Source organism: Maniola jurtina, chromosome Z (assembly GCF_905333055.1).
Source record: "Maniola jurtina chromosome Z, ilManJurt1.1, whole genome shotgun sequence".
Classification (NCBI taxonomy): domain Eukaryota; kingdom Metazoa; phylum Arthropoda; class Insecta; order Lepidoptera; family Nymphalidae; genus Maniola; species Maniola jurtina.
The window spans coordinates 13,219,427-13,234,606 of NC_060058.1; the positions used below are offsets into that span (position 1 = coordinate 13,219,427).

The 15,180-nt window shown below is 37.6% G+C and overlaps 1 protein-coding gene across 1 annotated transcript; it reads left to right on the forward strand.

The window, feature by feature from the left end:
* Positions 1-172: 172 nt before the first annotated feature.
* On the forward strand, positions 173-10,657 carry LOC123880576 (EF-hand calcium-binding domain-containing protein 1-like). The gene is made up of 5 exons (XM_045928768.1): positions 173-466; positions 869-938; positions 1,956-2,136; positions 2,767-2,877; positions 10,200-10,657. Exons 1-5 carry the CDS (start codon positions 346-348, stop codon positions 10,383-10,385), a joined length of 669 nt encoding a protein of 222 aa, XP_045784724.1. The 5' UTR covers positions 173-345; the 3' UTR covers positions 10,386-10,657.
* Positions 10,658-15,180: the final 4,523 nt, after the last annotated feature.

Here is a 15,180-nt window from a genome sequence, read left to right on the forward strand (position 1 = left end):
ACTGCTGCTACTCACATCAGTGCCTAAATGGCGAAAATCTAGTTAGTTCAAAAACAGATCAGCAATAGCAAGTCTAGCGTACATGTATTAGCAGAGACCAGTGGTAGTGTTTCATGGACGTATTATTAGTGTTTCTTTATAAGTACTTGGATTCATTTCATCGATGATTCATTTGGATTAAATCAAGATGGCCACGTTTTAACCCCTCAAATTATACTGTCATTATTTATTTACAAACAAATCTCAGAAATAATAATAAAATCACAACACAAGCTATTTACAATTTTTTTCTAATTAAATTAAAGGAATTTTCGTGTAATTTCGGTAATTTCATAACTAATTAAAATGTCGGCATCACTTGATTCGGCTTTGGATCCCATGGAGGAGATAAGATTTCGAAAAAAACATGGTTCTATGTGGATGGAAATACAGAAGGATACGCATTTTACATTTGATGAACTCGAACGTTAGTTTCTTTTTGACCGACTACGGCAAAGTCAAAAGGGAGGGTTATGGTTTTAGCAGTCCATGTATGTATGTATGTTTGAGTTCCACCGTAGTGCCTAAATTACTGGGCCAAATTTGATGTATGAGGCGTCAATCAATTCGTTATTATGGTCCGGGCAACATAGACCACATTTTATACGAAAAAATTGACTTGACCGATACAAAAAAGTGGGGGTCTCCAAAAATTTTTTATGCTATTTTACCGAGTGGGATATAAAATAAAAGAGGAAAGGGCTCCAGATTGAGTAGATCAAGAACCTTTTCACAATTAGTGCCGTCTCAGAAAGTGCCGCCAAATTATCCAGCCTAGAGAAACGATCATAGAAGTGTAAATTAAATTCAGCTTATTTTTTCACTTCAGAAATTATGATCATCTTCTTCAAAATCCAAAAGCGCGACGACAAACCAGCTGCATCAGATTTGATATCCAGGTAATTATTCAAGAGACTGAAAATATTTTAGTCGTTTCGATAATGCCTGGCTTCTTCGATCAACAATTTGTTGAAGGAACCTGCCTACATATTAGAAAACCTTAGAAAATTGCCGATCACTAATGCTAAAAGCATTAAGTCTGCTGACCCTAAGTCTGAGATCTGAGATATAGTAGAGTTATTTGTACTATCTATAGAGTGAACTTTGACTTTGCTCAAACTTAACACACTGTCAAAACGAGACACTACTATATTATCATATCGTACTATCGGTGACATAGTCTCGTTTTAATTGAAACTTATCTCTGAGCCAAGTCAAAGTATAATGCATAAATTTTAAGATCATACTCACTATATAAAATTTTCGATTTTATTTTTCTTTTGAATTTTTTTTATTTCACACTTTTTAGTGGCCCCACTGTACTATAATATGCTATGCCCAGTTAAAACCCTACTTTTACCATTAAATTTTTAAGCCAAAGTCAAAGTCAAATCATTCATTCAAAGTAGGTACTATTGTACTCTTTTTGATTTTGCCGTTGTTGGATATGTAAAAAGATATATATTCATCCTCATCATCATCAGCCTGTGGACTTCCACTGCTGGACATAGGCCTTCCCTATAGAGCGCCACCACACCCGGTGCTCAGCCTTCCTCATCCAGCCACTTCCCGCCAGCCGCTTTATATCGTCGGTCCATCATGCTGGAGGGCATCCCACACTACGCTTGCTTAAACACGGTCTCTACTCAAGGACTTTCCGGTTCCAACGGCCATCGGCTCTACGACGGGCATGGCCTGCCCATTGTCACTTCAGCTTGCTAAAAAAAATGATATAAATTGGTGATAATTAAGTATGCAAACTTAAGCTATGAGGGTTCCAAATGTGACAGGTTAGTATTAAGGGCTTAAAATCGTATTTTGGACATGCCAGTTGACACAGAGCAAATATGGCAAATGCGTTCTCAAAATGTTACGTTCTTTAGACCTCAGCCTAAGTTAAAAGCCATGTTTGACAGGGCCCATTTCCGGGACGTGTTACATACGGGGCTCGGGATGACGGACGCGTACATGATGGAGCGAGTCATGGTGGCCCTGGATAGAGGGACCTCTCCTTACGTTACTATGTCTACATTCGCCAAAGCGATGTCGCTGTACCTTCGCGGCACCTTGGAGGAGAGAATTTCTTACGCATTTACGGTAACAAGAGTTTGACATTCTTTTATACCTAAGTACGCGACAGATCGAGATGGCAATCGGGGTATGAGGCGCGGGACGCTCCGAATACCCGCACGTCACCCTCGTCACACCGGGTTAGCGAGGAGGCTGTGTGGGTGTGCGGGGTGTCCCCACCCCGATTGCTGGATGTTCTATGTACTATACCGAATGATCGAAAAAAGGAATAATTCTGGATTCCGAAAGGTCGGTGGTTCAAGCCCCACCCGTTGCACTATTGTCGTACCCACTCCTAGCACAAGCTTTGCGCTTTAGGTGGAAGCGACGGGCCTGCCCGCGAAATTCAAATTTAATTAAGTTTTTCGCAATTTGCAAACTAATACAAGAACGTACTATTCTCACAAATTAGTCGATACTAGGATTAATTTCTTAAACTGGACCCTTTCGAGTAAAGATTTTTATATGAGCCTGTGAGAATGACACTGCCATTGTCGCATATCATCGCATACCATAAGCGTACGTTCTCGTATTAGTTTACAAATTGTGAAAAACCAAATTAAATTTGAATTTCGCGGGCAGGCCCGTCTCATGCCCCTTAAGGCTAAAAAAAATAGGCTTTAAAAAAAATATACCGAACCATCATTTCATTTGCAGTGTTATGATTTATTGGGAGAAGGGTATTTGAGAAGGGAAACAATGTACCAGTTAATGAAAAAGAGCCTAGCAAAAGCGTCACGGGATGACGACGTCGAAGAAGCTGTAAAGGTGAGATCAAATTCTGTCTCTTCTACTCTCATGTATTTTTATCTTCTCTCATGTCTTAATCGTCACGTAATACGTAACATGGGTATGGTATTATGTGTCAACTCCATCTATTAAGTAGATAGATGATAAGTAGAGATAGTATAGATAGAAGAAGTAGAAAAGAGAGAGAGAGAGAGATAGAAGTAGAGAGGTATGGTAAAAAAGCTGTTAAAAATTGCCAGGGTAGGCCAGAAGCAATCGGAAGACCATGGTAGTGGGATGCGAGAGTTTTTTTTTTTCAAAAAAAAACAATAGTAGATGTACCTGTAATTCTATAAGATCAAAATTCGTGCTCGTTTCGCTCGTAAAATACAGGTTGTAACCAGATCGCTAACAAAAACGAAGACAGGTGATAATACTGATGATTACTGATAAGACACTACAAAAAAATTACGAAAAAAACTGTATTTTTTAAAGTTCTCAATACATTGCAAATAAAACATCTGACTGACGCAAGAGGTCAACGAACGTTTCGTAAATAGGTCACTCGAATTCAATGCCGCATCATAGGAGGGGCTTGACCCAAGTTTTGCACGCTATACAATGCGGATTTGAAAAATTATACTAAATTATAATGATTTATAATTTTTGTATTGTTATTGCCATTACAATGTGTTAAGTTATTAAAATAATAACGCTTAGTTTTTGCTGGCGTTCTGGTTAGACCCTGTATATTAATTGTCAAGGTAACTTTATAAAATATAAATTTACTACTAGGGGACCGAGGGTTACAGTGTATTGAAGATATCTTAATAAAACAGGGACATCTCTCTTGAAATAGAACCTTTTCAAGTAGCGATTAGTTCGGGGTTTAGTTGAGGGTACATGAAAGAGAGTGCGGGTCTTCTCCGTTTGGAGAAGACCCGCACATGAAAAAGAACCTCTTGTTAGTTGTGCTGCAATTTACTCATAGATGGCGTTCAAAAAATCTTCGATAAAACCTCTTGAACATTCTGCTCTTTTTTTAGGTCTTACCTTAGACCCTATTCCCTATATTAAAACCTAAAAAAAAACCGGCCAAGTGTCGGTTTTGCACAGGAGAGGTTTCATACCATCGTACAAGATATGTACCTAACACTTTTATGTAGGTAAACACTACGATTCCCAGCGATTCTGTGCTATTTGAGTATAGCTACAAAATTAAACACTGACATCTCTGTAGAGTTGCTGAAATTTCGAAAGATACCTATACATCTAAGGATTTATACGTGTCGCTCTAGTACCTAGACTAGGTTGAAGGTTGGAAGCATCGAAGCTTGAACCTTCTAGGTTCACGTATAAATGGACAAAATAATAATACATAAAGATAATGTTGTAAAAGTTTTTCAATAGATGGCGTTTAAGTTTTTTAAAAACGTGAAGTATCCCTGTAGTTTTGCAGTGTGATAGATTTAGAATTGCATGTCGCTTAAATGCCCCACCGTACCTTAGATACCTACATTCAATCTGCAATCTTCTATCCAAATTATATCGAAATCAATGATTGCAATTCGAATTAACCGCGCAAAAATTCAAAGTCAAAGTCAAAGCCATTTGTTCAAAATGGGTACCATTGTACACTCCATAGAGGTAGTATAAAAATCCATGGTACATACACTCTTTGGTTGTCACTTGTTGAATTTTTTCTAAAATAATAACATGGGATAATAATTATTATTGATGTAAACGGCGATAGTTATTTACGTTTTAAAAATAATGCTGCGAAGCGATGGTTCCAAAAACGAGGGGAGGGTAAAAGCGTAAACGCATTTCCCAACAATGAAAAAAAGATAAACTCAGCAGAGTATTCTTTTTACAGTTACGATTCCGAATCCATTCCAAAGCTTTCTTGTCAATCATTTAAATAATCCTTTACCTTGTAGTAGGTACATAGGATTTTTCAGTAAATTCAAATTTTGTAAAAACTATGAGCTTGTTCAGAGACAATATGTCAATATTTTTTCTGGGAACTTATTGTAAAGGTCCAAACCGAAACCGCGATCCTATGATTGATTTTAATTACTAATCTGAATGACTATTTACGGGACACCATAGATAAAGATGCGTTCAAATAGTGGTCTCGCGCGCTTTATGACACCGATGTCACAGTATTACCACGTATTACCCTATGTAGCGACCTATATGAAGCTACGAGTAGTATACAGGGTGTAGCCAAAATGCAAAGAAAAATTATGACAGATGATAGTACTGATGATTACTGATAAGATACCATAAAAACTACAAAAAAAAGAAAAGTTCACAGTATATTGCAAAAAACATCTGACTGACGCTAGAGGTCAACGAACGTTCCATAAATAGGTCAATCGAAGTTAGTGCCGCGTCGTAGGTGGGGCGTGGCGTTGACCCGAGTTTTGCACACTATACAATGCGGGTTTGAAAAATATAGAATCACTTAAACTACAAGATAACGCAAATGGTTACAGGCCTGGGATTGTATTAAGGCAGTATAAAAATAACGCTAAGTTTTTTCTAGCGTCCTGGTTACACTCTGTATAATATCTATTTTAGGAATCAAGAGAATTAGGGTCAGTGCAGTTCGAGCAGAATACTAAGTGCTCACGTATGCACTTTTTCATGAATAATTTAAATTGTTACCCTTGTATAAAAAGATTAATACGCAACAATAGCCGCAGGCATATCAAATTAACTTTCATGTGTTAATAAAATTACAACTGGGCGAATACGAAACGATGAATGTATTATGAAAATATGAAACAAATGAAACTTTAAATAATAATTTAAAGTAAAATATGGGTAGGTGCTTTCAAGACTAAGCTATCATAGCCATATTATAGCAGAGTGAAATAGAGCGAGTAATTATTATTATTAATATAATATTTAAATAAATATTTACATAAATAATTATTACTAGACTAATTAATTATTATTATTAGATTAGCTGATGCCCGCAGCTTCGCCCGCTTGGATTTAGGGTCTGAAATCCCGTGGGAACTTTGGATTTCCCAAGACAAGAGTAGCCTAGTAGTAAATAAACATTTAAACGGATGATCCTTTAAAAATCCCGAGGAATCACCAGGATTTAGGAATGCAATTCCTTACAGCATCAGGGTTAGGGATTTGGGTCCTCGAAGTCAACCACAAAGTCTTTACTTGGTACAGATACCTTCAATATCTATCAATTTATAACCGAAAGTTTCTAAATCCCATCAATTTTGAGGTCCCCTGCAGCATCAGGATTGAGGAGTTGGAATCCAATTGTTTTATGAAACAATATCACAAAGCTCCTCTATCGATTTAAAAAAAATACGCAAATCGGTTCACAAATCTCGGAGATTTCGGTGTACACAGGTAGAAAAACACAACTCCCTTTTTGAAAGTCGGTTAAAAAGTAGCCTATGTTACACCCTGGCCAATCCTCTACTTGTCTGTGAAAATCCCGTCAAAATCGGTTCAGCTGTTAGCCTTTTCAAACAGACAGACAGACAGACAGACAAAAATTTAAAAAACGTGTGATCCTGTTATAGTATCGTTCAAATAACTATATGAGCTTAATATGAGGTAATTATTTCGAAATTACAGACAGACACTCCAATTTTATTTATTAGTATAGATTCCCAATTAATTAGCTTATTTTATGTAAGCTTCCTGGAACTATGTGGGTATTCTTTACTCCTTTGAGGAATTCTAATTAGTCGATTTTTCTAATAGCTCAAAAGACCGTAAGAAACAAAGTCTCAAGTTTTAAAACATTCGTAACTCGCGAATCCCTTTCAAACAAACTGGAGGGTTCAATTTGTATGGAACAACAAACTTTCAGCTTATATACCATACCGTCCCTTAATCTAATGACTAAGGCCATCTCCACGGGCGAGAGTATCGCGACGAGTTCGTCCTACTATCGTCGGATAATCTCCACGGTACAACGATATTGTCGCAAGACGCGACGAGTCCACGACGTCATACCTACTCGTCACTCGTCGTATCGCCGTTATAGTATCGTCGCGTTAATTTCGCCCATAGAGTTTGTATCGAATTTGGTGGACGGCGAGACTATCGCCGCGATACTCTCCCCCGTGGAGATGGCGCCTTGCAGTTAATTATTTCCTGGGTTGCTAGATTTTATACTTAGTGCTCTAAGGAAGAACGTTATGAAGAAAAAAGTTATTTTTAAAAATATTTTCGAATTAAGTATTTAAGTGAAAACTTCTTTAGAACTTTTTAAAAGCGAAAACTTCTTAAAGGGTTATTGTAGGATGGGTAAAAATTTCAAGGTTACATCACCGACATGCTAATGTTGACATTTATCTCTAGCTTTAAGTATGACGTGTTGCGCGTAGGATATGCGCGATCGATAGTTATGTACATTATCGATCGCGGAAAGGTTTTCGATATAGCATTACTTATCGACGTACAATTCGATAGCACGTGTGTTGCATTACAACGCATGCGCACATTAGCTAGTATAGAATAGGAATATCTGAAAAAACTCTGAAATGGACATATACAAGTACCCTGGACGAGGTGTGCCTTACAGAATGACTGCTATTTTTCGTGTCATTTAGAACGCCCACCAAGCGTACCAGGAATTAAAATGGACACTCTGTCAAAATATGATCCTCATGTTGACACTATGTTGACAGATGTCTATCAATAGCATCCGAGTTCGCCCACATGACGCTCAATGCTGCTATCCTCGACAAAATGCCAAAATCAAGTTGCTTCAAAAACAGGTCAACAATGCAAAAGAAGAAATATTGCACGCGTCGCATAAGTAGGTACTCAGTAGACATAATGTGAAATAAAATTTAACACTGTGAGACCCAGCCACTTAATCGCAGCTGCGGTTCTACGACTAGACCAATTTCCTGGGAAAATGTTCAATATATCATATGAGTTTCAAACACGGGTAAAATATAGCTAATATCTTCAACACTAAAATATAGCGTTTCACTCAGTTTTCCGAGACATAATACGTTATTGAAATTAATTCGACCTTCTTTCTATTCTAAATAGATACACGGACTTCTTCGGTTTTTTAAAGTCTCGTGGGAACTCCTTGGTTTACCGGAATAAAAATTAGCGTATGCCCATCCTCGGGACGTAAGCTATCTCTGTACGAAATTTCATTAAAATCGGTGAACCATTGCTAGCAGATATACCTATAGACAACTTTTGCATTATTGTAACGTCCATACTAATATTATAAATGCGAAAGTGTGTCTGTCTGTTTGTCTGCTACCTTTTCACGGTCGAACAGTTTAACCGATTCTGACGAAATTTGGTACAGGGTGAGCTTATATCTCGGGGACGGAAATAGGCTACTTTTTATCCCGGAAAATCAAAGAGTTCCCCCGGGGTTCCTAAAAACCCATCCGCTTAACCGATTTGTATGAAATTTGGTACCGAGGTAGCTTGGGTCCCTGTAATTGACATAGGCATTTTATCTCGGAAATCAAACAGTTCCCACAGGATCTTTAAAAACCTAAATCCACGCGGACGAAGTCGCGGACATTCTCTAGTATTCTATAAAAAAGAGATTAATAAAATTGCATTGCTCTACGGTGCGATAAAATGCTTTAGTACCTACCTACTATCTCTATGGTGTGATAAAAGGCATCGAGGCAGCTCGTACGTACCCTTTTTTTCGATGAGGAAAATGCACTTACGCATCCCGCATAAAAGCGGGTACGTGTCCTGCATAAAGCGGAATTTACATTACGAAATTACTTTCATGCATGTTGAGATCAATATGAAATTAGACGTTTACACGTGAAATTGCTTATGAAATTAATGTCACGAAACTAATTTCATGCCACTAAATTCGTAATGTACATTCAGCTTAACTGGCACTGCCACAGGGTACCCTTTTAAACCTAGCAGCACAACCCGCGTCAGGAATGAGGTCGCTCGTGCCCTGGACAAAGGATATTTTTATTTAAAATAACCTTAATTCACGTACCAGTTGTAAGAAAAAACCAGTTTAGAACATTTATTGTTTTATTTGACACGTGAATAAGATTCAACGTCTCCCTCCAACAGCTTTCAGCTTATGCTAGGAGTAGACACTTTAGGGCGGATTCAGTTTAGCGTTTTTTCTGTGGGTCTTAACATTTTTAGAGTTCCCAAAAGGAAAAAAGGAACTCTTATAAGATCATTTTACATCACACAGAAGATCACTCAGTAGCAAAATGGATTCAAAAAACAAAAACGGCTCGCACGTATAGGAACTTATAAGCACGTTAACGCTCGTAAACGAGATCCGCGTCTGAAATAAGCAAACATAATAAGCAAGCTCACCCACAATCTGAAACAGCCCTTATTACAGCGAAAAACATTTGAAACGTTAAGACGGGTCTCTCTATCACTCGCTCCATACAAACGTAATTCCAATTTCATTTGAATATTAAGCAACCAAAGTCCATGAAATGCAGATATATTCTAGAAACTAATATCGATTGTATGGAGTAAGTGACGGAGAGAGCCCAGTTAAACTCCGGGTTTCAGATATAGGAGTCCTCGACCGTTGAGTTATTGATTGTTGTTCTCTCTGGTTGTTCCTTTATTACTTTAGACCGTGGCACTGGTGAGATCCTAGCCTCAAGAGGATCATCTGTTTCCATCATTCTCCATCGGTGGCCATTTTTGCGATCAGACAGTCTAGAACAGTTCAGCAGAATGTTCCAAACTTTCTAAACTTTCTAAAAAGGTTTAAGATTTCGATAGACCTTAACCCATGCCAATATTATGAATGCGAAAGTGTGTCTATCTGTCTGCTAGTTTTCTCGGTCCATTCGCTTAGCTGATTTTGACCAAATTATACAGAGATAGCTTTCATTCTAGGGTCGGACATTGGTTACATTTTTTCCTGAAATGTAAAAGAGTTCCCATGGAATTTTAAAGGCCCATCCGTAAAGCGTTTTTACGAATTTGGTTCAGAAATAGCTTTCATCCCAGGCACGGACATAATATTATTACCCCGAAAAATCAAAAATTCCCATCGGATTTTTTAAGAACGCGAGTGAAGCAATCAGTAGGTATATTGAGGCTTCATCAAATTATTAAATACTAGCTGATGCCCGCGACTTCGTTCGCGTGGATGTAGTTTTTTAAAAATCCCGTGGGAACTCTTTGATTTTCCGGGATAAAAGTAGCCTATGTGCTAATCCCGAGTATAATCTATCTCCATTCTAAATTTCAGCCCAATCCGTCCAGTAGTTTTAGCGTGAAGGAGTAACAAACATACACACACACACACACACACACATACAAACTTTCGCCTTTATAATATTAGTGTGATTACATCATCAATAATTAATTAACAGGAACTGGTTGACATCATGTTAAAACGCATGGATATGGACCTGGATGGAGTAATCAACTTCCAAGATTTTCACACAGCTGTGACGAAGACACCTTCCCTGCTAGAGCTCTTGGGGTACTGCCTTCCTGAACGGCCAGCAGTTTATGCCTTTCTTTGTACTTGGTGCCCTAATTGGGGCAAAATGTAGTCCAACTAGTGGCTTTTGTTCAAGAAAACAGTAATTTATATTTATATAATATTATATTCTCAATGCTATTTACAAAGCTGATGCGCAAAAATATAACTACTTAATTATGTGCAAAGTTTGCAAAGTTACAAAGCCTTCATTAAAATATAAATATGTGGAAAAGCCTTAATTTTAACAATTCTACGAATAATAGGTACTTATTGTTATTCGTAGATAGTAACTACATATGAATGAAAAATTAAGCGCAATAATTCATTAAAGTCAGATAAAAATCTAAACATTTGTTTAATTTACCTACTATAATATAAGGCGCTTATGAAAGGACTTAGCGCATGCCCGCACCTTCGCTCTCATGTGATTACGAGTTGAACTAGAAGGAATTAGAGTAGAATTAAAGCTAAACTGGAGTTGAGTTTTTATAGAGTTGAACTTAGGAATTTGACTTAAACTTAACATAAAACATAAAAACCTCAAAAAAATTGTTTTATTGAATGTCTAAACACACAAACATTAGTTCCTCCGATTAAAATTTTCGAAATACATGTGAATGTATAAGTATTTAAATATATTTCAATGTACAGGAATCATCCAGTTTAAATCACACTAATATTATAAAGGCGAAAGTTTGTATGTGTGTGTGTGCGTGTGTGTGTGTATGTTTGTTACTCTTTCACGCAAAAACTACTGGACGGATTTGGCTGAAATTCAGAATGGAGATAGATAATATCCTGGATTAGCACATAGGCTACTTTTTATCCCGGAAAACCAAAGAGTTCCCACGGGATTTCGAAAAAACTAAATCCACGCGGACGAAGTCGCGGGTGTCAGCTAGTTTTATTATAATTACATCGATTTCACATCTCGCACCGGAAAGCGCAGCGTTGGAGAACCTACGCTACTTACTAGATGGAGAGACGGCATCAAACAAGTCGCAGGAAGCCGCTGGATTCAGGCGACGCAAGACTTTGGCGCGTACAAGTCCCAAAAAGGGATCTATGTCCAGCCGTGGACGTACTATCAGTAGATGATAATGATGATGAATAGGATATCAAGTCAGCGGGCTTCCAGATATTTTCGTATCGAACTAGAATATTCAATCAAGTAGGTACATTAATTCTTAATCCAATAATCTGCCTTACCGATTTATTTACTCGAATACACTCGAATATTAAAGTCTAATAGAGCAAGATCCCACTGACGCCAGACCTTCCTTGTTTTTTTAGAAACAAAATGTGTGGGATAGAGTAGTCTTAGAGTGAGTGTAATAAGGTACGCATATTATGTGCTAGCTTGTGCCGTGGGCCTACTTATAGGTATCATCTACTGAAAGTACCTATGTAAAAAAAAAAACACTTTTCTTAAAGTCTGACTGCTGATTTTCGTATATGTTTTACACAATGTTGATAATAAATAATTAGTATTAAACACTGCCAAACATCCCGTCGGTGGTTATTAACTGCAAGACGCTTTAAACCTACAAACTACAGGTACAAGTAGAATCTTGGACCATATAGACTAGGTAAGCCCAACCGTATGAAGCCGGCGGGTGCTTGCTAGAAGCAATAAGTTTGCTTGCATATCCACTTGTTGATACAGGTAAATAGAATATCTCTAATAATATTCAAAGTTCATTCCGCAGACCCTTTGTACAGAGTTTCATTTCAAGATTGTATAGTTAACATTACTGAATTTGCTTACAATGTCTCGTATGCATTATTTATATTTATGCGAACTTACATCATCATCTTTATTATTAACCGATAGACGACCGCTGCTGGACGTGGGACTGTTGTAGGGACTCCCACACACAACGATCTTGCGCCACCTGAATCCAGCGGCTCCTTGCGTGTCGCTTGATGTCGTCACTCCACCTACAGGGGGGTTTCCAACAACGCAGCACTTTCCGGTGTATGGTCAATACCCTGCCCTGCCCATTGCCAGTTCAGCTTCGCAACTCGTTGAGCTATGTCGTTTACTCTAGTTCTGCTACGGATCTCCTCATTTCTGATTTGATCACGTAGAGAAACTCCAAGCATAGCTCTCTCCCTCGTCCACTGAGTAGGTAAATCTGAGCTTTCTTGTGAGGCCCATAGGAACTTTCACTGAATAGCAATAAAATTAAGAGGGCTCTTCTCTCCGTCACTCGTTTCATATAAACGTAGTTCCAATTTCATTTGAATATTAAGCAACCAAAGTCCATGAAATTTTGCAGACATATTCTAGAAACTAATATCTATGTCTGTGGTTTTCCAGATTTCTGTTAAAATATTCGGTTTCAAAGTTACGCGGTTTTAAAAATTTACATACACATCTTTGAGCCCCTGTAATTTTAAAACTACATATTTTTAGAAAAATCTAAAACACCACAGACACAGATATTAGTTTCTAGAATATGTCTGCAAAATTTCATGAACTTTGGTTGCTTAAAATTCAAATGAAATTGGAACTACGATTGTATGAAACGAGTGGAAACGAGTGACGGAGAGAGCCCTGTTAAAACGACTGGAAACCTGCACAGAGCAATTAATTACTATAGTATATTTTGTAGGCACAGTATATATCTATGCACTGTATAGTTCGCGACAGATCGACATGGCAATCGGAGAGGAGACGCTCCGCAGACCCGCACAGCCCTAACACGGGTGACGTTCTGTATACCGGCGTTCTCCCCGCCTCATACCCCAATTGCCATGTCAACCTATCGCGTACTATAGCTGTTAAAGCCTAGATGGTTAAGACGTCATCCTCCTTCAAAAGTGAGATCTTATAGAGAGCACTCTGTTAGATTTTTGTAGACATAAAAATCAGTCTCGTTTTGAGTCTGTCTTAAGTCTGAGCAAAGTTGGACTTTGTCTGTGTTGGCGTTTGCTGGCGCGCGTGCTGTGCCTTTTTGAAGTGTTTTTTTTTTTTTTTGTTAAAAGGAGCCCGTTTTTGTGTTAGTTGGTGTTTTTTGGTAGTAGAACTAACTGGGAAGCGCTCTAAAGGGGCGCCGAGCGTGTGTCGGTGAGCGCCAGCACAGATACTTATATAGTTTCCCTATCTTGTAAATAACTACAAACATGACATTGACTAATCTGTGTAAAGCCAGGCGAGAGAAAAAAAAGAGCAAAGTTAAAGTGCGCTCTATAGATGCCACCCTAACTTTTGGGAATTATGGTGGTGTTTTTTAAAACATACAAAGAAACGCATTTATAACATGGGTCACTACCCATTGTTTCAATACCAACTAATTAGGTCACATGACCATATGACCTAAATTTGTTAAATTATTCAACTGCTACTAGTTGGCTTGTTTGGTCCAAAATTAGTTGTTTACCTCGTAGCTGAAAATAGAACAAATAATAAACCTTAGGTCTGTGAGCGTAATCACTACCCAGAACAGATTATAAATGCATGTTGGTGTATTGGTTTTTCTTTCATTAACGTCGCAACGGAGTAACGGATCGACACAATTTTTCGCATGGATTAGTTAAAGACCTGGAAAGTGACGTAGGCTACTTTTTATTCCGAAAATTAAAGACCTCCTATGGGATTTTTAAAAGCCTAAATCCACGCGGAACAAGTCGCGCGCATTCTCCAATCATATACTTTTATAAGTTGCATGAGTAAATTACTATCATTTAATTAATCATGATGCTATTTTCGGATAATAATTGGCAATTACTCAACCACATGTTTTGTATTGTTTGTTTCTCGCATAATAAAGGAAACAAATTTCATTTTCAGCGGTCTCCTTTTGCCAACAATTTGTTAATTATTTATCAATTTGTAAATTGTTGATATCGATCTTGTTGATTGGCCTTTGTTTTCCTCACCCATTGTTATCAACACTGGTTCTTTGAAAAGTTAGCACGTTCATTGACAGCTTATAATTCAGACTGTGCTATAGTAGGGGTAACAAACAATATTAACAGTTCTATCGAAAGACAGACATACAGACGGAAGGATGGACAGCGGAGGCTTAGTAACAGGATCCCGTTTGCACTCTTCGGATACGGCACCATAACAAGAAGCCCTTTTATAAATCTTAATTGCAAACCCGTCCACTCTATCGTAGTTAATAAACTTACTTTAATACCATTATTCAGCTGTAAGCGTGTTATAAACGTCTTTAATGCAAAATTGAACGGGAAATTATCCGTCGTTTCATGTAAATATCACAAGATCGCAAGTAGTCTAGTCCAATTAGCGATCAACCTCGGAATGAAAGGAAATAAGCTGAAATTTGTTATAATATAATACCTTTATTTTGGCGGTCTAAAAGATTTTTCTGAATTCATAAAATCTCCTGCACAGCACGTGTTGTAAGTTATTTAAGGTCAAAGTTCACAAAAATGGATTTATATTTGCATTTTCAGCTAAACGGTAATGTTTAACATAAAATAGGCCAAACAAAATATTATAGATCATAAAATTATGTATAAAAATTGTTCTATATTTTTTTTACTGAGAGTCACCATTCCTGACATCACGTTTCTACAAGTGTAAATTAAAAATTTATAACACCCCCGACGATCCAAAGTATCTGAGTTTTCCAAAACATCATTTTCAAATAAATAATTATGTATTTAGGCAACGTCCATCTTGACAGCTTGACATTTGTCTATTGACATAATATTATGAACCTAACGGTTATCTAACCTTCTTTTCTACAAGAAAACTAGAAAAGAGCTGATAACTCTTAAACGGCTGAACCAATTTTTTCAGATTATAGCTAAGAACACTCTCGATCAAGCCAAGGTGGCTGAACCAATTTTTTCAGATTATAGCTAAGAACACTCTCGATCAAGCCAAG

Excerpts from the sequence above, each read along its gene's own strand:
- LOC123880576 (XM_045928768.1), top strand. The coding sequence starts at position 346 with ATGTCGGCATCACTTGATTCGGCTTTGGATCCCATGGAGGAGATAAGA. Across the intron at positions 939-1,955 it reads GCATCAGATTTGATATCCAG|GGCCCATTTCCGGGACGTGT; the intron begins GTAATTATTCAA and ends CATGTTTGACAG. Across the intron at positions 2,137-2,766 it reads GAATTTCTTACGCATTTACG|TGTTATGATTTATTGGGAGA; the intron begins GTAACAAGAGTT and ends TTTCATTTGCAG.